Source organism: Rhinopithecus roxellana, chromosome 6 (genome assembly GCF_007565055.1).
Source record: "Rhinopithecus roxellana isolate Shanxi Qingling chromosome 6, ASM756505v1, whole genome shotgun sequence".
Lineage (NCBI taxonomy): Eukaryota > Metazoa > Chordata > Mammalia > Primates > Cercopithecidae > Rhinopithecus > Rhinopithecus roxellana.
In genome coordinates, this window is record NC_044554.1 from 90,134,537 (window position 1) to 90,161,256 (window position 26,720).

The 26,720-nt window shown below is 42.6% G+C and overlaps 1 protein-coding gene across 3 annotated transcripts in view; it reads right to left on the minus strand.

Moving 5' to 3' along the window:
• The window catches only part of ELMO1 (engulfment and cell motility 1), a 578,893-nt gene that overhangs the window by 5,792 nt on the left and 546,381 nt on the right, over nucleotides 1–26,720 (minus strand). For all 3 annotated transcript variants that reach the window (XM_030931898.1, XM_010356685.2, XM_030931899.1), the window contains exons 19-21: nucleotides 17,562–17,669; nucleotides 9,945–10,027; nucleotides 1,252–1,329 (exon numbers count right to left, since the gene is read on the minus strand). In XM_030931898.1, coding sequence (XP_030787758.1) covers nucleotides 1,252–1,329; nucleotides 9,945–10,027; nucleotides 17,562–17,669 — 269 coding nt within the window. The remainder of the gene's footprint in view (nucleotides 1–1,251; nucleotides 1,330–9,944; nucleotides 10,028–17,561; nucleotides 17,670–26,720) is intronic.

A 26,720-nucleotide genomic window follows, 5' to 3' on the forward strand; every position in this document is an offset into this window, starting at 1 on the left:
TGGAAATAAAATGAGGTAATAGAGAGGAAAGTGGTCTGAAGTAATTAAAAGTGTTCACAAGCATATGGCATTTTTCTCTTCATTGTATCTATAAGAAGTGGCAGATATGAATAAAAACCTGGCAGTCCCAGAGCATTTATCTTGATCTGGAATTAATGTACACTGGGGAAAACAGCCTTGCATAGATTTAAATAATATCCAAAGTTCTACTATTTTAAGTAGTTTTGTATACAGCTCTAAACATCTTGAATATGGTGGCCTGTGTAGAACCACAATTTTATTTAAAAACAGAAACAGTAGGACACAGTATCTATTTTCAGAAAGATGAAGACAAAGTCTTACCCTTCAGCAAACTAAATGTCAAGTGACACAGAATTATATTTAAGCACCATTCTAAATGCAGGATTTGTGTCTAATCTTTCCTCTGTCTTTGGGATATACAATTTTATTCAAAAGCTTCAAACCAGTGAAAACCAGATACTGAATAACTTCTAAATGAGCTAAATGTCCTAGGGGAAATGGGGAACAAACATCAGATTCTATTAAAATGTTCTCTTCCTTTCTAAAAGCTGTTTATGCAACCACATGCAAAACAAAAATTTGAATGGTATCATCTAAAAATAAAAGTTTCAAGCATGATGTTGGGTTCCAGTTTATAAAAGAAAGTTAAATCAGCCATAACTGCCACTTTATCTTACAAATGCATTTTCCTAGATTTATGCTAAATATTTTAAATATAGCTGACAGCGTGCTGCAAGAAGAGAAACAAATTATACATATAACAAGATGTCAGAAAGGAATAAAAGCATCTCGAAAATAAAATCCCAACAGCAGAGACAGCCCTAAACCTCTTAAAATAGCTTAAAGAAATTTGGTAGAAAACCTACTTCCTCAGATGTTTTAAAGAAGAGAGACCAGTTTATCTTGGGAAAATCCAGACCAAAAACGAAAAATTCAATGAAAACCAAAGCTGTAACCAGGGCCGCTTCTTTCTCTGGATTAACAACTATGCCTTTGCTGCATTTGAGGCCTTTTACATCCTTTTTCTTTACCAGGCTACTAAGAAGTTGAATCTGTTGCAATGGGCAGTTTGTCAAGAGGTTTCTATTCTACTCCAAGTCAGCAAGATGCCCCTTGGTTCGTCATTTTTTTAGGCAGGTCTATTTTTCTTAAGCGAAATTTCTTTCTTTCTAATATTTTTCTTGAGAAAAGATTACGTTCTCTCATAAATTATCCCCCCGAGACCCTTACCTCATGCTTGTCAGGAGCGATGAAGTTCAGTTGGCAGTTTGAGTCATACAAGATGGAGAAAGCGAGTTCAAGCACCTCCTACAAGAGATGAGAGAAAACAGCACCTTAAGGAAAATCGGCACATTTCATTTTGCCGTTGCAAATGGCTGCACATTGACCATGGAATAGGGCCAGCTTGTCTAGACAAGCAGAGCTGCAATGAGGCTGATGGAAGGAGGAACCACATTCTTCAAGGTTCACGGCATGATGCCCTCTCTCCATTGAGGGCGGTCTGTGTACCATCTCATGTAATTCACATGCAGCCCATGTAGCAAGTGTTTTCATCCCCTTTATGAGGCGGGGCTTAGAGAGGTTCAATGAGTGTCCAAGGTGACAGCCCCCGCCTCCACCACCAAAACTGTGTTATTCTCCTTTCTTCGCATCTCCCTTCCAGAGAGGCCACAAAAAAACAGTAAACTCCCAATCAACAGCATTAAGGACTGCCCTTCCTTCTATCATCCTAAGACAGACAGAGAGGCCCACAGAGGTATGAATTCCCTAAAATGTGGACGCTACGCCAGCTGTAAGGAGGCTTCTAGGTGAGCCCATTATCTTTACATCTGTCTTTGACCTCTGAGCTACTGTACAGTAAAGGCTACACAAAGCTTAGGTTTTACTCAGCAGAGACTCCAAGGTATAACAGAGAAGCATGGTCTCACTCATTGGTGATCACTTAGGGAGTACATGCAATCAGCCAGGCCCCAAAGGTCCAGGGACCAAGTGACATTTTCATTTCATTGCAGATGAATGACCAATGGCCAAGGCACTCAGTGTCATGTCTAATATGTACATTAAACCACACTTCTCAGACTGTACAAGCTGTACCAATACTGGGTAGGATGATCATTCTAGTGGTCTGAGTGGTCAGCAGAAGATGAGAATCATCAGCTCATCTCAGCATCCTGAGGACTCCTAGTCTGGAGGGGAAGGGCCAAGTGTATCCAGACCAACACTCTACACTGTTCTAGCATGGAGGTTCTAGTATGTCTTCCTTCTCTGTGCTTCTATTAGGCACCAGGGATGACCATCCCTCTCCCCTCCTGTGATCTGCGAGCCACACTGCTCAGTAATTGCCCACAAAACATTCTTTCTTAGGGAGCCAGATCTCTTCACATCATTCTCTACCTTGATATCTGTTAGACAGTTTGTCTTTCACCTGTGACTCACAGCAAAAATGCCCCAGAAAGATAAAAGGCAAAAAGATGAGGTCAGTGCCTACAGATTTCAGAATTTCAGATGGATTAAAGAATTATTCCAAAGTGGCTGCATCCCTGTCCCGACACAGTCCATCATCTAACTATTTCTGGCTCTCATGGAGTTCTCTGTGTCTGGTTCACCTCCAGCTGTCCCTCAATGAGAGGGGGCAGGACTTGTTCTGAGGATAGACCTACCAGCATCTCACATTCAAAAGGTCTCCTCACCTTGACAGAAATAGAAACAAGGGAAGGAAAGAATGCTGAGTCGTGGAATGGGAGCTATTCTGCAAAAATGCTCTCCTCATTTTCTATTCTTCTTCTTTAGGCCCTGACTCAGGCCTACCCAGTAAAGACAATAATGTAAAAAGGAAGTTTGCTGAAACAAGCAAACAAAAACAATTTGCCATTAAGTACAGCATCTGTTTCCATAACCATCTCTCTTGGGACTTTTAATTTATAAATTAAAAGAGTCACAGACTTACTATTAGTACTACAAATTCATATTATTCTTTTTAAAAAAAAATCAGTATGAAAATACATATCAAGAACCAGAGATGCTATGCCTGAGATAATTTCAAAAGAAAAATTCAAAAGAAAGCAAAAGCCAAATATTATTATCTGAAAGAACATTATGAGAAACTAACCTCTCCCTCTTTTGGGTAATAAAGATACCATAAATTAGCCACCAAGGGAAATATATTTGGCCAATCATTCAGTAAGATAATTATGGGGAGCCAAAGTTAAGTGGAGAAAAGCATGAGACATGAACACCGTGTATACACTGATCACAATTATGAATAATTCCTACCTAGGACAGAGACTGGAAAGAAATACGGGAAATGAAAATAATTATGGTAAGGTGATAGGTCATAGGTCATTATCTCTTCTTGCAACTGTTTTTTCAACAAAATGCTATGCTATAATTTCAAAAATTCATAAAAATCGTTCTCAGATTTGGCATGTTCATTAAAATGACAATTTCTTCATGAATCTTGGAGTCATTTATTAGGCAAACTCTCTGACTCATACTTGAGAGACTGGAGAAAAAGGAGGGAGTGAACTTTGCTTCTGAACAACCAGTCAGGATATTACAGTGGCGTGAGGGGGCCCTCGGAGGTAAACAGGAAAAGGTAAAGTTCATCCAGGCCCCTTTGGGCTGACCCTGGGTGACAAGTGCCTGACTGCTCAGGGAGATCACGTGGCCGATCACCCCTGGCTGACAAGAGCCGGTGTGAACAGCACCGCAGCCCAGATGTGCTCCCGACAGGATGCTGAAGTCACTCGAGACCGGAGTGTCAGCGTGGTTACTGCTGTGATACCTTCTCTTCTGCAGGGGCATGGAGAAGGAAGGAAAAGGAGGGAGCATGCAAACTTTGGGCTTTGCCCTTCTATGACATATACCACTCACGACGTGAATGATCGGAACTGTCATGACCTAGATTCCTGATAAACACAGGAAGGAAATGGGAAATTCGTGAGAATGTCAATTCCCACTTTAATTTCACCAAAGCTGCCTGGGAGGGGGTGGGAGGAATTAATTCTCTGAGCTGCATGTCTGTGTTAAAGGGTGCTCTCGCTTATAATGGGTTTGATTGATGTCTCTGGCTTGCTGTTGTTGAGTCACTGGTGAAGGTCAGCTCTTCAGCACTTGGAGCAGCGAGGCTGCAGAGCTGGGAGCAATGGCACCTCTCAGGCTAACACTCCAGAAGCTGCCACCTGTCCACACCGTCCATGAGGGAGAAGGTGCCAGGTGGTGGAGGAGTAGACTGTCACTGATCTGTGTCCCCCTCAGGGCCTACTTGCCTCCACACACCACAACACTCACTTAGACATTGAATGCTCAGGGGCTTTGTTGCTCATGACTGAAGCTCTTTTATTCCTCTGGTTTTAATGCAGTGAAAAACCACATCTATAAGCAGCCTCTCTCCATTCTCTGCTGCACTGATGCCTGCTTGCCACCTTGTCATGTGGAGGAAGCCTGAGTTCTAGGGAAAGTGGAGGCAGAGGAAACTGAACATCCTTCCATGCCCTGAGGCCCCTGACCTTTGTACTCAACACTCTGGCCCTGGGACAGATGAAAGGCACATTGTGTCAGCGGATGCTCAGGAAAATGGTTCCTGGGTTTGGGGACTGCCATCTTCCATGGGTCAAATGCGGAACTGACTGATGACAAGAGTAGAGTTCTATGCAACATATTTTCAGTGTGCAGTGTTGGCTGCCAATGCTTATGTTGTTTGAGGGTAACTCACCACATTTGGCCATTTTGCTAGCATTCACTTAACTATGCTGGTTCTCTATTTATCCAGGTCATCATGAGGGCAGAACTTTTTGATAAAAGACACAGTGTGTCTTTTCTCACAGTGGCACGTGTGTGGGTGTTAAATTATGGTCACAGAAATAGCAGTAGATTTCAGAGCTATAGTGTATTACTGCCCAGGTATCTATGAATTTGAGTTTCTATTTTAGAAGGCAAAAACCACTCATTCATGTAGTACATAACAGAGATTACCTTCTTCAGGTAGTTATAACTCTCCAGCCCTCATCTATCTTAGCAGCATAACTGGCCAAGAGTTCTCCAGCCCATATTCTTCTCCTCATCCCCATCCATCCTATACTCTGAATTCAGTGTTTTCCAATTAGAGGATGCTGTTCACATGAGCAAAGGCCCTTGTGCCTTTTCAGACTGTTTCCCCCTCTTGGAAAGTCTTTTCCTCACTTCTCTGCCTGGCCAATTCCTTTTCAAAAGCTAGATCAGATGCCATTTCCGGCATCAGCCTTTCTCAATTCTTCCAGGCTCCCTCTGTGTTTAATTTTTTTTGGCATAAACATATTGAATTGTAATTGCATATTTAAATATAAATCTTATCTACTGGACACCTAGGGCCAGAGGCCAGGTCATATTTATCTTTGGATTCCTGGCACCTAGGACAAAGGAGATGCTCAATACATTGCTGAATGAATGAATGAGTGGATGATGAATGAAGTAAATGTAAATAAAGGGCTTTCTGGCTAAGAGCAGGATTTTCAAACTGATGCAAGGACATCAGCTTCAGTACAATATGCTTCTTATTTCAGGTTTAAGCACCACACTGGAAAAACAAATGCTTAATTATGGCAAATAGGAAGATGGAAGCTTCTCATACCCCAAATACACTCCTATCTGAATCAATGAATCTTCACTCTGGTGGTTTCATGTTGACTGCTGAACTAAAAGCCCCAAATCCAGTTAAACAAGTACCAAGAATGCCCACCTTAAAGCACACAGCCACAAACCAGCTTATTTTTATAGAGTTTGAATTTAGAATCCTTAATCCTTGTAAATCTAAACCTTCCAACTGAATTTCCATCTACTCATGGCAATTCTTTTCAAGTCTCCATGAGAAATTTTCTGATCCCTGTGTGAAGAACCCAGCATTTCTTGTCTCCATAAAAATGCCTGCTGCACTGACCTCTGTTAAACATAGTAGACTCTAAGCACCAGAAAGACAGGACCCCGGCTACCCCATTTACATCCTATGCTATTTCAGGCACTCCCATGCTGACTGACTGGATGATTGACTACACGAACAAATGCCTCTGCAGCAGACACCCCAAGGGAAAGGACCAATTTTCTTCTTTCTGTTCTCAGGGCCCTGCTGGGAACATCAGCAGAGACTGAGTGGGTGAGAGGATGATCAGTTACCAACACTCTGCCATTAACGAAGTATCTCCTTTACTGATGCCAATGTCTCAGTTTGCCTTGCTCGGTCATTAAGTTAACCATGGGTCTCATGGCACAAAATGTCAAAAGCTGTTCCACAGCTGGAAACACTGTCCAAAGAGCCAGCAATTTGCCTTGGTTATCGTCCATCCACTGTGCACTGACAGACCTCTTATGAACACATTTTGGTCGATTCTCCTTTTAGGCTGCAGGTCCCCCTTTCCTACCCAGAAATCCCAGAGGTAGACAGGAGGGCACCTCTGGAGTACGGGGAAAGAAGTGTGGGTTGGGGGGTTCAGCAGGTAAAACTGTGGCTTTCCTTCTGCCTTTTGATATTTTTGCTTGATGACATGGTATATATGAACGCTACTAACATTGCAAGACAAGCAAATTCCATATATTTGCTAATTAAAGGGCCAGGCTGCTTGAAATTCTGCTAGTATCATCCCTCATATCAGACTGGAAGGGCCCAGGGTAGCTAGAAATATGGGCCAGTGAGTCCCAGGAACTAGCCTCTATTTGCTGTCTTATCTGTTTACAGTAGCATACTCCATCCATCCATCATCCTCCAGCTGTCCATCCATCATCCATCTATCCATCATCATCCATCCTATGTTTCATGAGTCTCACGACAATACGTGAAAAATAAAGGTTGCAAAACATCATTTACTCAGTTTTACTTTTTTAGTCTCCTTTAAGTAGAGAGGAGTCTGGTACAAGAAGGCCAAATATACTACCTCACATGTTCAAATGAAATCATCTCCACATCTGTTATATTGGTGACTCTCATTTTTCTCTTTGTCGGCCAGGCTAAAAGTTTATCAATTTTATTCATCTTTTCAAAGTACCAGTTTTTGGTTTTGATTTTCTCTACTGATTTCAGTTTCATTGATTTCTACTCTAAATTTTATTATTTCTTTTCTTCTGCTTACTTTAAGCTTAAATTGCTCTCCTTTCTTAGTGTCCTAAGGTGGAAGCTTTATTGATTTTAGTTATTTCTTCTTTTCTAATGTAGTCATTCAATGCTATAAATTTCCCTCTAAGCACTGCCTTCACTGCATCCCACACATTTTGGTAAGCTGGATTTTCATTTTATTTAGTTTGAAACATTGTGCAATTTCTCTTGGGAATTCTTCCTGGAACTGTGGGTTATTTAGAAGTGTGTTGTTAAATTTCCAAATATTTGGGGGATTTTCCAGCTGTCTTTCTGCTACTGATTTCTAGTTTAATTCCATTGTGATCTGAGAACATACTTTGTATAACTACTATTCTTTAAATTTTTTAAGACATGTTTTACAATCCAAAATGTCATCTATCTTGGTGAATGTTTCCTTTGAGCTTGTGAAGGATGTGTATTCTGTCGTTGCTGAGTGGATTATTCTATTAATATCAATTAGATCAAGCTGATTTATGGTGCTGCTCAGGTCATCAATATTCTTGATTTTCTGCCTGCCTGGTGTATTGATTACTGACCGAGGGATGTTGAAGTCTCCGATATATTAATAGTAATGAATTTGTCTATTTCTCCTTTCTGTTCTATCAGTTTCATAACTCATGTATTTTGATATCTTCATGTTAAGTTCAGACATGCTAAGGATTATTATGTCTTCTTGGACATCTGACTTTCCCACATTCCATGGTGATGGTTTGCCTTCAACCTCAGTTCTAGAAGATAGGTCCAAGAAAACTTGCTGATTTTCACTTTGTTCTGCTGTTTTTTTTTTTTTTTTTTTTTTTTTTTGAGATGGAGTTTCACTCTTGTTGCCCAGGCTGGAGTGTAGTGATGTGATCTTGGCGCACCGCAACCTCCGCCTCCCGGGTTCAAGTGATTCTCCTGCCTCAGCCTCCCAAGTAGCTGGGACTACAGGCGCCTGCCACCACGCCTGGCTACTTTTTTTGTATTTTTAGTAGAGACGAGGTTTCACTATGTTAGCCAGGCTGTTGGTCTCGAACTCCTGACCTCGTGATCTGCCCACCTCGGCCTCCCAAAGTGCTGGGATTACAGGAGTAAGCCACCGCGCCTGGCCCACTTCTCCTTTTTCTGAGGATGGGAGCACAACTCTCAAGCTCTTTACATGTTGGGGCAGAAACAGGTGGTCCCTCCACACCTATTTTACATAATTCCCTCTGTCTTTATTTAGCATACTTGAATTCTGGCAGGTTGCTATTTTTCCAGGTACACCCTTCCTGGTCTTCTCTGGGTTGCAGACTCCTAGACCCCTATTACTGTCAATTTCTCCACACTGTTTCCAGCTCAGCCCCAAGTGTTATGTAAATGTGGGGACCTTCTCGGCTGAAGCAGAACCAGTGCTCTCCGAGATTGTGGAGAGAATACCTGACATAGGCAGCATATGGTAATCCTGGCTGGTGTTGAAGAAAGTCTGCCCCACAAGAGGTGAACCATGAAAACTGGAGATTTGCTGCTAAAGCTAAGGATGCTTCTCTAATCTGCTCAGCTATAGAATCTCTGTCTCCCCACAGCATGGAGAAGAGAGAAACGGAAACCCCCATCGGTGCTGTGTAACAGAGAGGCCACAGATCCTGGCCTCTTGGGCATACCCTGCCATCAGTATGCTTGCCAATCAGATGCGTTACATGACAGTGCTGTGCTGGGCTCAACAAAGTAGGAGTTTCCATGGAGTTGAGGTGAGTTATACTTATAGAACTTAAGAAGGAAAGATCTTACAATCAGCCTCTTCAGCTGCATCCCCTGCCCTCTGCCTTCCTGAACAGTATTTTCACAGCACTTTTGTTTTTCCTTAACTATAGATAGGGCCATCCTGCAAAGAACTGGATTCTCTTTGTCTTATAACAATAGAAATTACAGAGTGGAAACTATTTATTTTAACTCTGATTAGTAAATAGATTGTGTATCATTTTGGTGTTCCTCTTAGACACTGACACTGGAAATAAAGATGCAATCTATTGCTCTATGTGACATTTTTGGTACCAGATTATCTGGAATACTTTTGTTCATTAATGGTATAGATCACAAGATTCTAAGAGGCATAAACAAAGAACTGGCTCCCTGATGGCCTCTCCAGCGGGCAAAAGAAATTCTTCTATCTTTTCAAATAATGTTCCCTCCTGTGCCCTCTGTAATGGAATGATAATGGAATGGGTGGTAAACTAGGAGGGGATGGTGAAAGGTATTGCAGTATGAAAGGTATTGCAGGGCTTAATACACACCTCTGGGAAAATTTTCTCCTTCAGTCTGAGTTGGAGATATTTCACAGCCTACTTTCCACAATGCTGAAGGGTATCAGGCCTTTAAAATTTTCTAAGATTCTTTGAGTCAGCTGCTCTCTGCCTGTCCTAGGCTTCGCTGAGATCCCGGGGAGGATATTAAGAGCATGATTACAGCAGGAGAAAATGAAAGATATTGGGGTGGAAGTTGGAGAAGGGAGAAATAAACATAAATGGGGGAGGTTAGGAGAGGCCCAGGGAATGGATGGATGAGCAGAGGGGGCTCAAGAGAGGACAAAGTGACAACAGTAAGGGCAATTCTCAGGGTTGGAAGTAGACAGGAAGTGAGGGAATGGAAGAGATGGTGAGCATCAGAAAAGGTGTCAGGAAGAGAAAGAATGAGGGTAAGAGATGTAAAAGGAATCGGGACAGGAAACAGGAGAGCTGAGTAAGAGAGGTGTGTCTGAACACATGCACACACACAAACACTGCTATAAAGGAGGGCTGCGCTGGCTGCAGTTGCTGACTGCACTGGGCAAACAGAGTTATTTGCAATAATCTGTAAATCATACCTTGTTTTGTTTAAGGGCACCTTTCTCTTTCATATGAGGGCAGTCCTTTCCCGTCACCACGGCTTTGATATCTGCCACCGGCACTGCAATTCATAAAAGAAAATGCAAGTAACTACACCATGTGAAAGCTTCGATGTCAATAAAGAAGCAGGACTAAGCACTGGGTCCACTACTGTGGTTGCCATTCCCAGAAACTACTGCAAAAAGAGAAAAGAAGATTGTGGAAAAGAGGAAGAGAAGCCAGGTACTGTCCCAGGACTAGAAACTAAAATATATCTTATATTCTTGTAAAAAGCATCCCTGGGGAGAAAGAGCTTGCTTGTAAGCAGAATTTGGTTCAGTGAAACAAAGACCATTAAAAAAACACCCATCGTAGTACTGTTTGAAGTGATGGCATTAGAAGCAGCAGTAGAAATAACAGTGATAGTAGTAACAACAGTGATACTCATACTGATATTACAGAGGGCTCCTGTGTGACAAGAGCAATGCCAAGTGCTTTACATATATCAGTATCTCTTGCTATAGCATTTGCATCTATTTAGTTTCTGAGTTTTTGGATAATGAGAGAAAGCAGCCCTATCTCAAAAAATTTATCCAACTCTAAATAGTTCTGAACTCTCACTCTCCAAAATCTCTTTCACTGCCATCTCATTAATTCTGTAAAGCAGGTTTTATTATCCCTGTTTTACAGACAACAAAACTAAACTCAATTAAACAAAGGGAGAATTCCTTTCTGATACAGGATTCTGGAAATAATGCAGTTAGACAAAATGATGTTATCTTATGTCTCACTCTGGAGTTGGAGGAAGATAAGAAAAGATATGGAAGGGTTTGTGCACTTAAAACTTTTGTTAAGATCAGGTGAAAGAGGCTGGGAACAGTAAGTGGATCATGCCTGTAATTCTAGCACTTTGAGGGGCTAAGGCAGGAGGACTGCTTAAGGCCAGGACTTTGAGACCAGCCTGGGCAACATAGGGAGACCCTGTCTCTACAAAACATGAAATGAAAATAAAAAAATAAAAACAAAAAGATCAACTGAAAGAAAGAAGGCAATAGGATGGTTTGGAACCTTAATTTTAAATAATGCAAAGTCATCTGCCCCTCTCCAATCCCTAACCCTCCAGCCCCATATGGGTTTATGAATCAAGGTATGCACACTGGCTAGTGTGGCTTTACCAAGAATTTGGGATATGTGGGAATGCCAAGTAATCAATTCCTTAGACTCTCTTAATGATGAAGATGATGAGAGATTTCATAGTTAAAGCTCACATCTTTTTATTGGGCAACTGGGTTGTGAAGGTGAGAGATAAGAATAAAATTACAGAATACCTAGAATATTAAAACAATAGACAGGAAGGCCTCAAAAGCTAACATTTTCCAGGTACCCTAAAATTACTAAGAATTTGGTCCATATCTGTTGACACTCCTAGAATAGTAAAACAATAGACAAGAAGGCCTCAAATGCTAACATTTTCCAGGTGCCCTAAAATTATTAAGAACTTTGTCCATATCTGTTGACACTCCTAGGCCTCTCTGTAACCCTAAGAAGAGTGGGGTTGTGATGAATCCTCCAGGAATCTCTGTAGGTTCTCCTGCCATATCTCACCACATCTTGCAATCTGATTCTGGACCCTTCTGGTAGACATTACTTGTAGTTATGAATAGCTGTCTCTTCTTTCCTTCTGGACACATAGAAAACTACACTTCCCAGCAACCTTTGCAGTCAGGTCATGTGATTAATTTTAGCCAATGAAATGTGAAAGGAAATGCTACTTTTCTAGGTGGAGGCCCTCCATTCTGTCTTCCCCTGCTGCAGAAACTGAAGGAGTGACCTGTTCCATCCAGATGGCACAGGAGAGGCTCAGGGAATGGATGGATGAGCAGAGGAAGCTCAGGGAAGACAAGGTGACGATAGTCAGAGGGCAATTCCTAGGGCTGGAAATAAACAGGAAATGAGAGGATGGAAGACATGGTGCACACTGGTCTGTATAACGTGAGTGAGAAGTAACTTTTTGTTGTGCAAGCCATGGAGATTTTGGGGTTGTTTATCCCCGCAGCACATGGTAGCAATATAGCCCCACCTGACTGATCTCAGATCCCTTTTCTGCCTCTTTGCCTGACCCCCTTGGGGTTGGCATCTTCCTGTGGGTGGTCCCTGTGATTCCTGAACCCACCTTTGACCATGAACACTGACTTCAGTTCTCCTCAAATCCATTTTCATAACCAAGAACTGGCCTCCTTTCCTTCAGTAGCTGAGCTGGCTGCCTAATCCCTACCCTAGGAAGGGACATTTGGATACTCTGGGAAGTTGGCTAACTTTCCAATGGAAAACCACCATTGAAGTGAATGTGATATAGTCAACAAACTCATTCTAAAAAACGTTCTCAAGATTCAAATAGAGTTTGAGTCACAAGTGCCTTGTAGAAAGTTTTTTTGTTATAATATACAGCATGGTCCATGAACTAGAGAGAGTGTCCACAGTCTACAATTGGTAAGTTAGCCCTCAGCTTTGAAAACCCATCGTATGGAATGTGATAAGAGTAACACCATAGTCTGTCCTGGGGGTGGTCTTCAGAATCTCTAACAGAAAGGCTTCCAAGGAGAAGAGTCACTTTTTCACTATGTTTTGTGGAAGTACATGTATTTTTTTTAATATGCATTGTCCCTTGTCCTAGAGACCAGCTGCTACATCATTCATAGGATTATGACTAAAAGGAAAACAAAAAGTTCTAAAAATACAGTGTAGCTTTTAAAGGTTGCTTTTTGCATAGTTTGTCTCTAGATGCACCAGAAGATTAGGCATTGGAAAGGCTCAAATGCTGGCCTCGCTATTCTCATGAGCAGAAACAGAGGGGTCAGACCCATATCTCCAGAATCTACGCTCTAAGGAGGCTGCAGGGGTCTCTTGATGACTTCAAAGCCAGGCTAGCATTTTGATGAGGCCTTTTTTGTGGAAGCAAGATAAAGAAGTGGGGTCCAGATCTGTGAGAATCTGGGTCACCAGTGAAGAATGCACCTTCCCACCACATTTACCCCCTGGGGCATGGCCTCATTTCTTTCTATGCTTTTTATAGTTTGAGCTGGGTTGAGACCATCTTAATGCAACACTCCTGTTTTACAGATGGGAAGACTGATCCTAAAGGGAGGAAATCAATTATGCAATGACACAGAGCTAGGCTAGCAGGGGAGAAGAGCTGGGTTTAGTGCTTCTTCTTCCACTCCATGTTCCCTTGTTAGGCCATGATTTCTCCCTTTGTAAGGGGCCAGCCCCCTAAATCATGCTGAGCACAGCCCTAAATGTGGTTATCACTTCAGATATTCAGGAAACTCTTTGATTGCTAATACCTGTGGAAGGAAGTTTAATTGTGATTTAAAACAAAACTACTACTGAAAAAGCAAATGTGGCCACCCATGATGAAAACAGTTTCAGCTTTCATCACTGAGATCCAAGTTCAGGCAGAAACCATTCAGAGGAAGTAGCTAGGAAGGCTTGAGCTCTTGCTGTGTGCACAGCTCCATAGTAGAAGCTCCTGTGGGTACAAATATGAGGAGGTACAGGCTGATCCCAGGATAGCTGCATGAAGAATCTGGTTTCTTTGGCCTAGCAGATCAGCCACATGGCATGGAATGGTGGGGAGAGATGTGCCTTTGGAATCAGAGTGCCAGGGTTTGAATTCTACATCCACTAACCCCCTCTACTACTTTGGGCTTAAGTTTTCAGAAGCTCAGTTTCCTTGTCTGCAATGTGTAACTCTAACATTATCTATCCCATATGGTTGCTCTGAGAGTTAAATCCTGATGCTGGAACTGAGATCACTGTTGGCTTTTAATCTAGGCAGTACCCAGTAGTGGGTGAAAATCTGGGCCATGGAGTTAGACAGTTACATTCAGATCTTTGCTTTCCTATTTACTAATCTTATGACCTTGAATAAGTTACTTAATCTTTCTGTATCTCAGTTTCCTTTCTGTAAAATATGGACAATATTATCTACCTCTTTAGGTTGTTGAGAATAATTTATGTAAAGCCCTTAGCACAGGGCCTGGTATATAGTAAGCACTCAATAAATGCCATTTGCAATTATTCCCATTACCAATAATCAGATAATGTTAATTCTGTAGATGGAGGGACCTGAATTATTCTCTGTGCTTTGGTGACCCAAATTGCCTACGGTGCCTCCCTGTGTTGCCGCTCTCCGCATCCACTGGAGCAGGCTTAATCTCCGCATGGGCGGGTGAGCCAGCACTTTCCTCCCTGCCCCCTCTGATGTGGGAGCGAGGAATGCTGGCCTAGATTCTTTCAAAGGGAGGCAGTGAGGAACCCAGGGCATGGCTGGAAAGCAATGGGGTCCTATGTTTGTTGGGGGCTATGACAACCTGTAAGTCAGCTTGGGAGGGATATGGGGAAGGTGGGGATGTAAGAAGATGTCGATTTTCAAAGGCCAAGTTTCCTGACAAAGAAAAGGAACACAAAAAGAAAGATTTCCTAAAGCTTTGGAGAAGACAGCCGAAGAAGCACCCTCAATCATGTGCACTATCTGTATTAAGAAAACTCCATTATACTATTTGATTTGTCAATAGCTCAGTATTCAGCACTGATTAACTCAAGGGGCGCAAGACAATCTCTGCCTTGGTCTCAAGACAGGGCAATGGTACATGGCAAGAACAATGACACTGAACATTCATTAAAGGCACGACTCATTTTTCCAGTGGAATGGGGTTTCTGACTTTTAAGGGTTCCAAGAGGTGGCTATTTTGCTCCAGACAGAATGCAGAATTGGAATTAACTGCAAACCAAGGTGGCAGGCCTGCAGCAGGAAAACTTCAGCTCCCTAGGCTGTTTTTTTTTTTTTTTTTTTTTTTGTCTCAGGCACAGGATTGCTTCAATTCAACTCATTACATGAGTATACCCATTTCTCTAGCACATACGTGCAGAAGGATACAATCTTACCAGTACACACACACAGTCTCTCTCTCTCTCACACACACACACACACTCTCCCACAAGGTGTGGATAAATACTTGTGCAGATAAATAGATCCACACAAGGATGCATTCTTAGTTCATCATGCAATGGATAAACTGTTTTTGGAGCAGCTCTTTGGAACTTCATTTCAGAGGAAAACAGTTGCTAAGAGTTTTGGAGGCATGGTCAGGAGGGGCTATCACAACCCTTTCAAGAACCAGCCTTGCTCAGCGGCCACTGTGAAAAGCTGTGTGGAGATTTGCAGCTGTGGCCTTGCTCTCCTGCACTCACCCTGGCAAGCTGGCTCTCCCTGGCGTCAGCACCTCTGATTCCAGGTTAGTTATTTTCACGCTGGAGTCTTGGGGGTGAGGGTCTTAGCAGAGCTGGGGGACATTAGCTTGTGGACAAGACCAGGAACTGCCCCTACACAGGGCTTTGTTGCTGTGGCTGCCAATTTCCTAGCTGGCCATTTAGCATGGGGGTGCTGTGCTAACACCTGGTAAACCTGTCAGTCAAGTGCCTATCTTTGGGTTGAGAAGTGATTACATCCCTGTAAACATGGGGCTAAACACTATGTCCTGTTAGTGGGAGAGCAGATTCACTGGACCATATGGGGAGTCAAGTTGTGTTTGTTCTGTCCTGACCACTTTTCCCCTTGTGACAGGTTAAGAATGGGGCTGTGGGGCCCGGACCTCCTAGGGAGCTGCTGTTTGTTCCAACCAACAATAACCTCTAACTCTTTCTGTTTAACCACTGCAGAGCAGTGATTCCACATTGCTGGGCTCTGGTCAGTTCCTAGTTCACAGGGGAGTTCACACCAGTGAGATTTGCACCAGTTAATAGCAAATGCAGAAAAATGAGGACACCGGTGTGAGTTTTTCAGAGAGTGAATTTAGTTTAGCAGAAGGGACTATCTTTTATCTAAGATTAGGTCCTTCTTACTTTTTATTTTCTTGTAATCAAGGGTCCTTTCTTTCATGAAAGGGTTGTGATATTAAACTTTAGTTAGATTTTATTTTTTTAATATCCTTTTTTTTTGGCCCAAGTTAAAAGTTAGCAACATACTATCAATTTACTTAAACTTTTTTTTTTTTTTTTTTTTTTTTTTTTTTTTTTTAATTATCAGTGAAAGCCACGTTTGGGGAACGACAGCTCTCAAAATGTGCATGTCAGAACCACCTGGAACATCTGTTAAAACGGAGATGGCCGGTCCCCACCCACTGAGTTTCTGGTTCAGCTGGGCTGGGAATGGGGTCTGAGAATGGGCATTGCTAAGAAGTTCCTAGGTGATACTGCTGTTGATGTTCCAGGGACCACGTTTAGAGAATCACTGGTCTAGCTTGGCCAAGGGGGGGTGGGGAAGGCTTGAATTGTAAAGGGAGGATCCTCATTTACAGGTAGAGGCCCAGGACACCCCTAACTCCTGCCCCAAAGCAGGGAGGCATAGACAGTGTCCCAGGCTCTCTGCAGCAGTGGATTTCAGATTTCTTTCTGTAAACCCTGACTTAGGGAACCAATACTGTGGGCTGGGAAGAGAGTTCTCCTATGAAAGAAAACAAGATTGTTTTCTGAACTAAATGACACTACAAAGACCAGACTGTCCCATTTTTAAGCTGGAGAAGAGTGAATGTTCCAGGCTGTCTGCCTGAGATGACAGCGCAGAGTCTGAATGTGTCAGGAAATTTCCCACTCATGGGTTATTTTTGCCTTCAATGGCCATGAGTTGTAAGGAAGGCAATCCAGATTTGACTTCCATGGGCCCCAGGGTGACAGGACAGAAGGTGTGAGACTCTGGGTAAGGACTCTATCTGGGACACGCTTATCTGAATACTGCAAGGTCAAGGTGACTTTTAAAGGTTATTTAAAAGTGCTCTGAATGTTTTCTCCCTCTCGGATTTTTCTACCTGGGATATCCTCTGAGGCTATGTTCATTTTATCTCATTTCTCCTCAAATTAATTTATCACCCTTGTGTATTTCAGTGTTTCTATAATACTTGTTTAATTTGTACGGCTAACACTGTCAAAATAACCTGGCACCTGGTTCCGTGTGGGGCTAAAAGAATCCTGCACATTACTGTCTCTTCAAAAGAGTGCATGTTAAAACAGACAACATACAGAAAAAGTCAAAAAACAAAGAGAAATATTTAGCAAACAGTAGAGGTAACTGATCATCATTTTCAGTGTCTTTGAGGGAAACTAGCTATATTTGGACCTGCCATTAACTCTGTGTCATAACTATGGGATACACAAAATTGTAAAGAATAAATATTGTAGGGGTCAGGCATATAAATTATGAAAATAAGAAATTATTATGGGTTTTCAGAAAAAGACAACTGACAGAGTCAGGTTTGTATTGTTTTTGCTCCTTGACACAGCACCTGGATAAACAATGTAAAAAGTGGACGTTTGAACCCCAAGTTTACGTCTTGCAGTTAAGATACCTTTGCATCCATTTTACATTCTCTACGTTCCGTTCCAAACCCCAAGTCCTTCCAGGTCTTGTACTCGATGAGATGGCTCGGGCCAAGACTTACAACTAGATGAGATGTGTTCAAAGGGCTTACTTAGGCTGATAGTTTCGCTGCATGATATACTGTGATTAGGAAACAACCAACGGACCAACACTCAGGCCTCTGCCAAGGAGAGCTACTTACGTTTGTCCTGCAAGGAATCGTGAGGCACTTCTCCCTGAGGACTCTCTTCTAAGTCTCCGTAATGCAGGACTTTGTGATTTGGAGAAAGCCGACAATACCAAAACTTGTCTGAGAGAAAAAACACAAGTTTACAAGGTAAGTGATTCTGGTTTATAGAAATACTAGCCTGGTTATTTCTTACTACTCTTGCCTGGAGGAAACACGCAGTTCATCTGATTTGAAGTACTGAGGAAGGGTGAATTCTAGGGCCCTGGACAATGACTTCCCTTTTGATCTTTACTTATCACCTGTCCTGCCTGCTGTACATTTGGTAACCACCAGTAAAGTCATCGACCCCTTCAAGCTCAATAGCAATAGATTTTAAGAGGTGGTGGTTTCCAGAGGGTATTTTATCACTAATGATAACCACCATGGGAACTGCTCCGTATTCATTTACAGACAAAAGAGGGAGGGAGATAGAGAAAACAACAGATTTCTCAGAATGTTTCTGCTTCCACTTTCCTCTCTGAGAATTTCAGACTGTTGAGACAGTTGTGTCCAACGCCATATTTTAGCTGCTACAACAAACCCCTACCCTAGGCTACCACACACACATTAATCAGGAACGAATTGTCAGGAAACTGGTGATACACATGGTGGGTGGGATTCATGAGGAATTCATCTAAATAATTCAGGGATTTAGCTAAAGAATGGGGACATGCACAACCATTCTCCTCTCCAATTCCCAGAATTTGCTTATCTGGATAGGCATGACCAGGGGATTAGGGTCATTCTTATAAACAACTTTCTCAACTTTACTGCCTCAGTCTCTCAAAAGTGAGAAGAAATTTTGAGTAAGCCTATGAGGCAGGAAGAAAGAGGCAAAGAGCACTTTTTATAGATTAGGGACTTGAACTGTGACAGCAATGCTTGTGCAGCTGTCTCCTCCAGGAAGCCCCCTTTGATCCCTGTAGCTGAAGGGCCTCTCCCCATCCTCTGAGATGTTCTAGAGTCTCCTTTGCACCACCAGTTTGGCTTGGACTGGCAATATTGGAGCCTAATGTTAACACTTTAGTATTTCCCATTATCTGCTACAGACCCTAGGTAAGCAACTTGCCCTTGAGGGTGTATTGTGAACAATATTGATAGGAGAAGAGGACTCCAGCCCTGACAGTGTGGAAGACTCACAGTCTCTCTGTTGACAGTCACTGTCTTCATAATTGCAGTGTCCCAATCTCTTGGCACAGTGTCTGACACAGAAAAGTTGCACAGTTGGTATTGGCTAAGCTGATAAATGAAGACCCAAGGGGACCTGATCAAAATGCCTAAGGCAAGAAGTGTCTGTCACCTACAAGCCCCTTTGCACCACTGTGTGGTTGGTACCCTTTGAGGCCTTGGCCAAGTTACCTCATTATTGTGCCTGAAATATAATTTGTTTTGAAGCCACTCTGACTAAAAAGCTCTTCATTATATTTTAAGAAAAGTGGTTTTCTGTCTAAAATTGCTGTCACTGCAAACCCATGGTTTAATTATGATTCTTTTAATAGAAACAGAAGTTTTAAGAATGGAATTAAAAGCCACACAATGAACAAAGAAAATGCCCAAATTTGATCCACAAAAGGAGAGCGTCTCTGTGATTCTTATCTTCCTTGTCTTTAAATAGGGTTTGAGAATTCCGAAGCGTAGTCAGAATTCAGCAATCCATAGATTTAAAGGAATCTGAACTCTGGTGGAAAAAAATGAGCAGGAAAAAGGTCATTTAACAGCTAGGAAAACATTTGAAATAGCTAAGTTTCAAAATTATGCTATATATATACCAAACATGGGTCATTTTGCTGGGACAGCATTTCAAAGGGAGAAAATAGTTATTCTCTGAGTAATTCACAGACATTTAAATTAGGCAAATGTGTACTTATGGGTTTTCCATGAGGAGAGCAATTTTGGGAATTTGACTTGTAACTCACAATAGGAATTGTGAATTCCAGAGCAGGAGGCAATGGCTTTCTGAACGTCAACAGTGCTCTTGGGGGCCTGTGGCAGTTGCCTCTCTGCACAGGTTCTTTCCCCTGCCCTATGTGGCTGTGATGATCAGAAAGCCAGCTGGAGAAATCTGCTAAAAAGTTTTCCTTTCCTTGCTGCATCTAGGTGATATGTTTGGCTAAGTGAGCAACTAAAGGGTGATAGAGGCTGGGAAGGAAGACAGTGAGAAGTGGTACTTGGACATGCTGGGCTTATTGTGAGTTAGATCTTAGCCTGTGCTTTATAGGAATCCCTTACTTCTCGAGTTGGGGTAAGTAAACTCTGGGGGGTCAGCAGTGGGATTTGAAGCCAAGCCAATGTGTCACAATCAAACAAGATCAATGACACTCAATTGATTTTGAGGAGAGGAATTAAGAAATTTAACTGGTGCACAGTATAATACAAACATGTATTATTGTAGAGTAAATTGCACAGCTTAATATTCACATGTAAGATATATTGATTTGTAAGACTTCAAAAATTTTGCTGCTCTACTTTCAGGATAAATTTGTTTATCCAATGAATACTTGCTGTGTGGCTGTCTACAATGCACATAGCACTCTACTCGGTGTAGTGAAACATCTTTAGAATGGAAGGCAGACATGAAAGACAAGGCCAAGGAGCTCAAGGAAAAGGAGCTCCCTCAGTTCTTCATGGCAGCTAAGAGAGAAAGATGTTGTTTCTCGGATCTGGGAAGTAGGAACTGAGACAAATCAGTAACTCTGGCTATCCTATGGAGAAAAATAGGAATGCAGAAATCTCTTGTGCAACATATTCTTACATTTGGAAATGATTATAGAACAGTGGCTATTTATCAGAGTTTCAAGAGGCAAAACAGCCCTCTTCCTTACAAAGTTGCAGTTGATGTTTGTTTAAAGAAAACCCAAAGGGTCTGCAGCAGACAGACTTTCCTCCTTTCCAAAGCTTAAATTCCCTTGACTTGTATGACACCATCTTGTCTTGGTTTTCCTCCTACCTCTATTCTCTTATCCTATACAAGTTTCTTTTCTTCTGTCTACTACTAAAACGATAAAAAGCAAAAAGATCGGTACATCACAGATATAAATGATGTGTTCCACTCCTCCCCACCAATTAGAAAGTCTTGGATGGATGGCAAAATATTGGAAAAAGGGGCTGAAAAGGCTGAGAAACTTGTCTTGACTCATAATCAAATGGGAGGCTACTCAGCCAGTATCTTCCTCACAGTAAAACTGGAGTCCTAAGGTTTGGAAGGCTTAGACGTTGTGTATTTCTGTCCTGAAGGGAAAGCCGCTACAAGGATAGCATCAGCACAGTGCGTCGACATGTTGGGTGAGACAGTTTCAGTGTCAGCCATCAGCAGCAGCTTGATTTGCAGTTTCTTTTATGGCAAGAAAAATGTGTATTTTCCTTTCAAACCCCAGCATGATGTTACTTGTTCCTTTATCCCTCTGGGCGATGAAAGAGTGAATTGCGTCACTAAAAGCAATTAGCAGGAAGCAGTGAGAATGTTATCAAAGATTGTTTACTAGCATTTAGGCGAAAATAAGAGTTAATATGGAGGTCTTCCAGTCAATGACTAATGAGAGTATGTTAATAGCCAGGCTTGGTCTCCAAACCCAAAACAAAATATGGGGAGAATTTCATGTTTCAGTCTTTTGTGTGTGTGTGTGTGTGTGTGTATGAAGGATAAGAGGGAAAAGCTGCTTTCACAGCTCACGAGCCTGGTAAGAAGGGCTGATTAAAGCTATTCCCAATGTCACATAGATTGCTATGGAGCCAATAACCACTGTCAACTGTAATTTTTTGCAGTGGCGTCCAACAGAACTTCCTGCAATGATGGAAATTCTCTATTGTCTGTTTTATCCCATACTAAGAAAACAAATTATAAATTTTCTTTCATTTTAAGTAACTTAAACAGTCATAGGTAGTTCTATCAGACAGTGTAGCCCACTGTCTGTTTTCATCATCCAGGCTGAAGACAAGCTTGGGGCTGCTCCCCAGGTCTCTAGGAGAGCCCAGCAAGGTGAACAATAGCAACCACTGCTAGGTGTGAAATACCAGCCAGTTCAGTGAGACACAGGGCACAGCAAGAACCAAGCCCCAAGACTGCCGTGGAATCAGGACACATCTTTGTCTTGAGTGCAGAGCCCGCTGTCAGCAGCTGGGGGCTGACCCCGGGGGCCCTAAGAGTCCTATATTAGGGAGGAGAACAGGTTTTTCTAAAAGATGTCTTTAGAGGCTGGGCGCGGTGGCTCAAGCCTGTAATCCCAGCACTTTGGGAGGCCGAGACAGGCGGATCACGAGGTCAGGAGATCGAGACCATCCTGGCTAACACGGTGAAACCCCGTCTCTACTAAAAAATACAAAAAAAAAAAACTAGCCGGGCGAGGTGGCGGGCGCCTGTAGTCCCAGCTACTTGGGAGGCTGAGGCAGGAGAATGGCGTGAACCCGGGAGGCGGAGCTTGCAGTGAGCTGAGATTCGGCCACAGCACTCCAGCCTGGGGGGCAGAGCGAGACTCCGTCACAAAAAAAAAAAAAAAAAAGTCTTTAGAACACTTCCATGAGGATTCTGAATTTTCCCAATGATAACCGAAAATGTGCCAAGTCTTCTGTGTGTTCAGAACAAGGTCGGCTTTCTGCCTAAGGTCCAACCTTTCCAAGTCACAAAACAAGAGGGACCCAGCAATGTGTTTAAAGGGAAATGTCATCTTTCGGGCGATGAGATCTAAGATTTTTTTTGTTGGTGCAAAAAAGGGAAACAACTATCGATACCGACAAAGGGTATCAAATCTTCCTCACTTCACTGAGCTTTCTTGAAAAGGACAGATTTGTGTTTTGATTCTGAATTCGGCCTCCCTGGACACAGCTGCTCACAGCAAATGACACCTGAGTCCCCAGGTACTTTCCAAGATGATTTGGTCCAACAGATGCCTTGAAGTCACACATACCTTGGTGACACACCGGGTTCTGATTCTTATTAGCTTCGGGGCCTTGGCCTAATTACAAAAACCTCAGAAATCCCTGTTCTTCATAAGTATAATGGTCATAATTATATGAGCAAAACACACATAAAGTATGGATCCTACATCTTCCAGAATTGGTTCTCAAAACATATTTGTACTTTCCTGCTCTTCCAGTCAATAGTAGTCCCTCTCGTCCACACTACTGTCCCTCCATCTTTTGGGAATAATGATTATGCATTATTCTGACCTATTGGGAAATGCCTTTTTTTTCCTGAAAATGAACTGGCTTTTCACAATTTGAAAATACGTATTTATTTATACCTGCCTTTTTGTAACAAAATATTAAAATAAAATTTCAACCAAGGATGGAGAAAGGAATGACCTGCTCCCCACAACAGGGCAATATGGTTACCGTGCCCGAACGCACCACTTGGCTCTAGGTCTTCTGACGGGGCCCCCAGAGCAATGTAAGATATACCAGCCTTGTTGGCAGGAGTGGTAGGCATGCATTTTGCCCAACACTGAGTTCCAAGATAAGACTGTCATGTCAGCACTTAGGGGAATGCCAGTCAATGAAACAGACACTGTCCTCTGCAGGAGGTTTCATGTTATCACGTCTTGAAATGATTTCCAATGTTAGCCCTGGACTCTTACCAAGGCCATTCAATGCAAGTGATTCTGAAAGACCTTCATCTCTGAAATATAAGAGAAGTAGGGGGCAGTTCTTGAGCCTAAAGATTCTCATGAAGCAAACAGTGGCTGATATCATTTGGATCTGTGTCCTCACCAAATCTCATGTGGAATTGTAGTCCCCAGTGTTGGAGGTGGGTCCTGGTGGGAGGTGACTGGATCATGGGGGCGGAGTGCTCATGGATGTTTTAGCACCATTCTCCCCTTGGTACTGTATAGTGATAAAGTCCTCTTGAGATCCAGTTATTTAAGTGTGTGGCACCTCCCCTCTCCCTGTCTTCCTCCTGCTGTGGCCATGTGAAGTTCCTTGCTCACCCCTTGCCTTCTACCATGATTGGAAGTTTCCTGAGGCCTCCCCAGAAGCAGAAGCTGTGATGCTTCCTGTACAGCCTGCAGACCTGTGAACCAATTCAACCTCTTTTCTTTATAAATTAGCCAGCCTTAGGCATTTCTTTATAGCAATGCGAGAATGGACTAATACAGTGTCCCTAACACAGACAACTTCTGGGGTTTCATCTGAAATCTCTCCTGCAGGAGTCCAGGGAACACAGAAGCCAGGCAATTTCCATGCCAAGGATTCTGCGACCAGGGCTTATACTTCATGGTCAATAAGTATAAGCTTGGGGAGAGAGTGGAGTGATGCAGGTTAGTGGCCTCCAATGCCACTCCACCTCCTGTGTTTAAAATCTATATTCTGGCCAGGTGCAGTGGCTCACATCTGTAATCCCAGCACTTTGGGAGGCGAGGCAAGTGGATCATCTGAGGTCAGGAGTTTGAGACCAGCCTGGCCAACATGGTGAAACCCCGTCTCTACTAAAAATACAAAAAATTACCCGGGGGTGGTGGTGGGTGCCTGTAATCCTAGCTACTTGGGAGGCTGAGGCAGTAGAATTGCTTGAACCCAGGAGGCAGAGGTTGCAGTGAGCCGAAATCATGCCATTGCACTCCAGCCTGGGTGACAGAGCGAGACTCTGTCTCCAAAAAAAAAAAAAAAAAAAAGAAAAAAATTCTATATTCTGAGGCGCTACGAGCTAAAATTAATAGCCAACATCATCAATGAATGTTTGATAATCTGCCAAGCATCAAAGTGCTATAGATGTATAATTTTACTTACCCCTTACGGCTATTTGATAGAGGAACTAACATCATCCCCATTTGAAAGAAGAAGAAAGAGAAGCACAAAGATATTGAGCAGATTGCCCGAGGCTACCCAGCTCCTGAGTAGGGAGTAGGGACTTAGCCCAGCTTATTGTGTCTTTTGAGATATATTACCTCCTAGTTCTAATGTGGTTAGAATTCCCAGAAACCCAGATCTGTAAATGTCTGCATCTGACTATTCCAGTAGCAGAGTTGCACATGAGATAGGCAGAAGGATCGCCAAGTATCAACTCAGGGATCTTCTAGCCAAACGTGGCATAGTCGAGTACTCTCTATTTGTTCCTTCACTTTCCAGTTCTGTGGAACTGTAAGTTCTTTCATGTTTTCCCTTATAAAGTTAACTACTTAAATTCACTCATCTGTGTCCTACTCACTGTCAGACAAGTTTAAAGGGAGTATGGTGCTGGCTCCTGCACTGGGAGTGTCTGCTCTTGAACCTGTGATGGCATCTGGCAGGCGGTTGTCCATCCCAGTCTGAGGTCTCATGTAGAAGTGCATCTTTCTCGAAGGGATTAAAAATGCCATGTTCTCATTAATCTGTGTAAATCTAAATGGAATGTTTTGATGGGGTGATAGGAAACCAATTCCAGCACAGTCTGGTTTGAATCCCTATTTTTAAGCACAGAGCCAGTCACCAGATTTCAAATCCATTTACCAAATACCAAAAAGCCTTCCTTTCTGCACTCGGAAGGATGATTTTGTATTAAACACAGATGGTCATGCTCCCTAGGGAGCTCAACTCATAAATTTATCATCTAGATGCTAATATTTTTTTGTTCAGGAGGTAGTTCATTATTAGAAAATTGGAAACATTTACAGATGCGGGACTAACATTTTTTTAAACAACAACACCACCACAAACGCTGTTAATGAATACATCTAGAAACAGGATTGTTCTGATAGAACCTATCCACTTCAACCTAGTCAGGGAATTCTCATGACACAGTAGACTAGAAGGTTAAATTGGTGCTAGCAGCTAGGTTGTGAGGGATTGTAGCTGGGCAGCAGTAGAAGCATTGGGTGTCTATTTGCCATTTCCCATCCCCAAACTTCTGTGTCCTTTGCCCAATGTCAAGTAAGTAAAAATCTTATAAATCATCTTTATGGGGCAATATATCCCAAACATTGATTTGTTCCAAAGGCAATAAAGACATCAGGGCATACAATTGGCTCTCTGACTAAATGAGCTCCTGGATCCCCTAATCCTGTCCTCCCACTTTACAGATGAGAACTTGGGGTCTTGAGAGGTCATGTGTCCTTCTAAAGACACCTAGATGGTTCATTAAAGAACTGAGAAGCCTAGCACCAAGTCCACTCATTCTGGCTCACTGCTTTTTTCCTACACAATCTTAAAGAACAATGGTAGCTCCCTTTTTTGGTTGTTTATTGTTGTTACATTCATAATCATCTCTCTTCCTCACGATAGCCCCAGGAGACAGGCATTGCTATCCCCATTTCAGATGGGGAAACTGCCCAAGGTCACAAAGCTGGACAGGTGTAGAGGCAAGACCGCACCCACATTGCCCGGTTCTGGGGCTATGTCCTTGCCACTGAGCCCTGTGGTCTTCTTGGAACACCATTTACTCCGACATGATACCTGATGCAAGGAATGCGATGAGAGGAGGGCATGAACTCATCCTTCAGTGGCTGAATGGGAGGGAGAAGTTCCCTCTTCCACTGCTCTCACTAATAGGAGGCTTTCTCTGTAACTCAGCCCTTATTATTCTGCCCATTGTCCTCTCCCAAGGCTTAGCCTGAAATTCACTCGAAGAGCTTCTCATCCTCTGTGAAGAAACTGCACTGTCCTTCCTCCAGGAAGTTCTGCCTTCAGAAGTTCCTCAATGTGATGTTTAATGGTGACATGAGAAACACTTCCAATTTACTGAATATGCAGCACAGGACAGTTAAAGTAAATGGCTGGGGGATGAGTTCAGCTGACAAACACAAAATGGCTTTTGTCATTAGTGGGTGAGCTCTGTGGCTGAGCAGGGCATCCAGCAGGTTTCAAAATATCTGCCAAAGTGTCTCCTGGGGCATAACTGGTGTTCTTAGTATAGTTGCGAATGCCTGTGCTTGCTCCTGCCTCTTCTTCAGTCTCTTTGCCTCTTCCCAAATCTTACTTTACAGTTTTATGTTCTGGCTGTTTGCCTCTAGGAGTGTGTGGTATGAAGACTCTAGCTGTGCAATCAGCAGCATGTCAAGAGAGCAGGATAACAGTCAAGGGTGCTTTACTTGTCCAGGAAAGAAACAGCCAGACATGTTTCTCACCTGTTGAGTCTAGTCTTTGGACATTCATTTGGATTTGACATTATGAAGTTAGAATTTATAGAGACAATTCAGAAATCTGCCTTGAGAAATTATGTAAGGG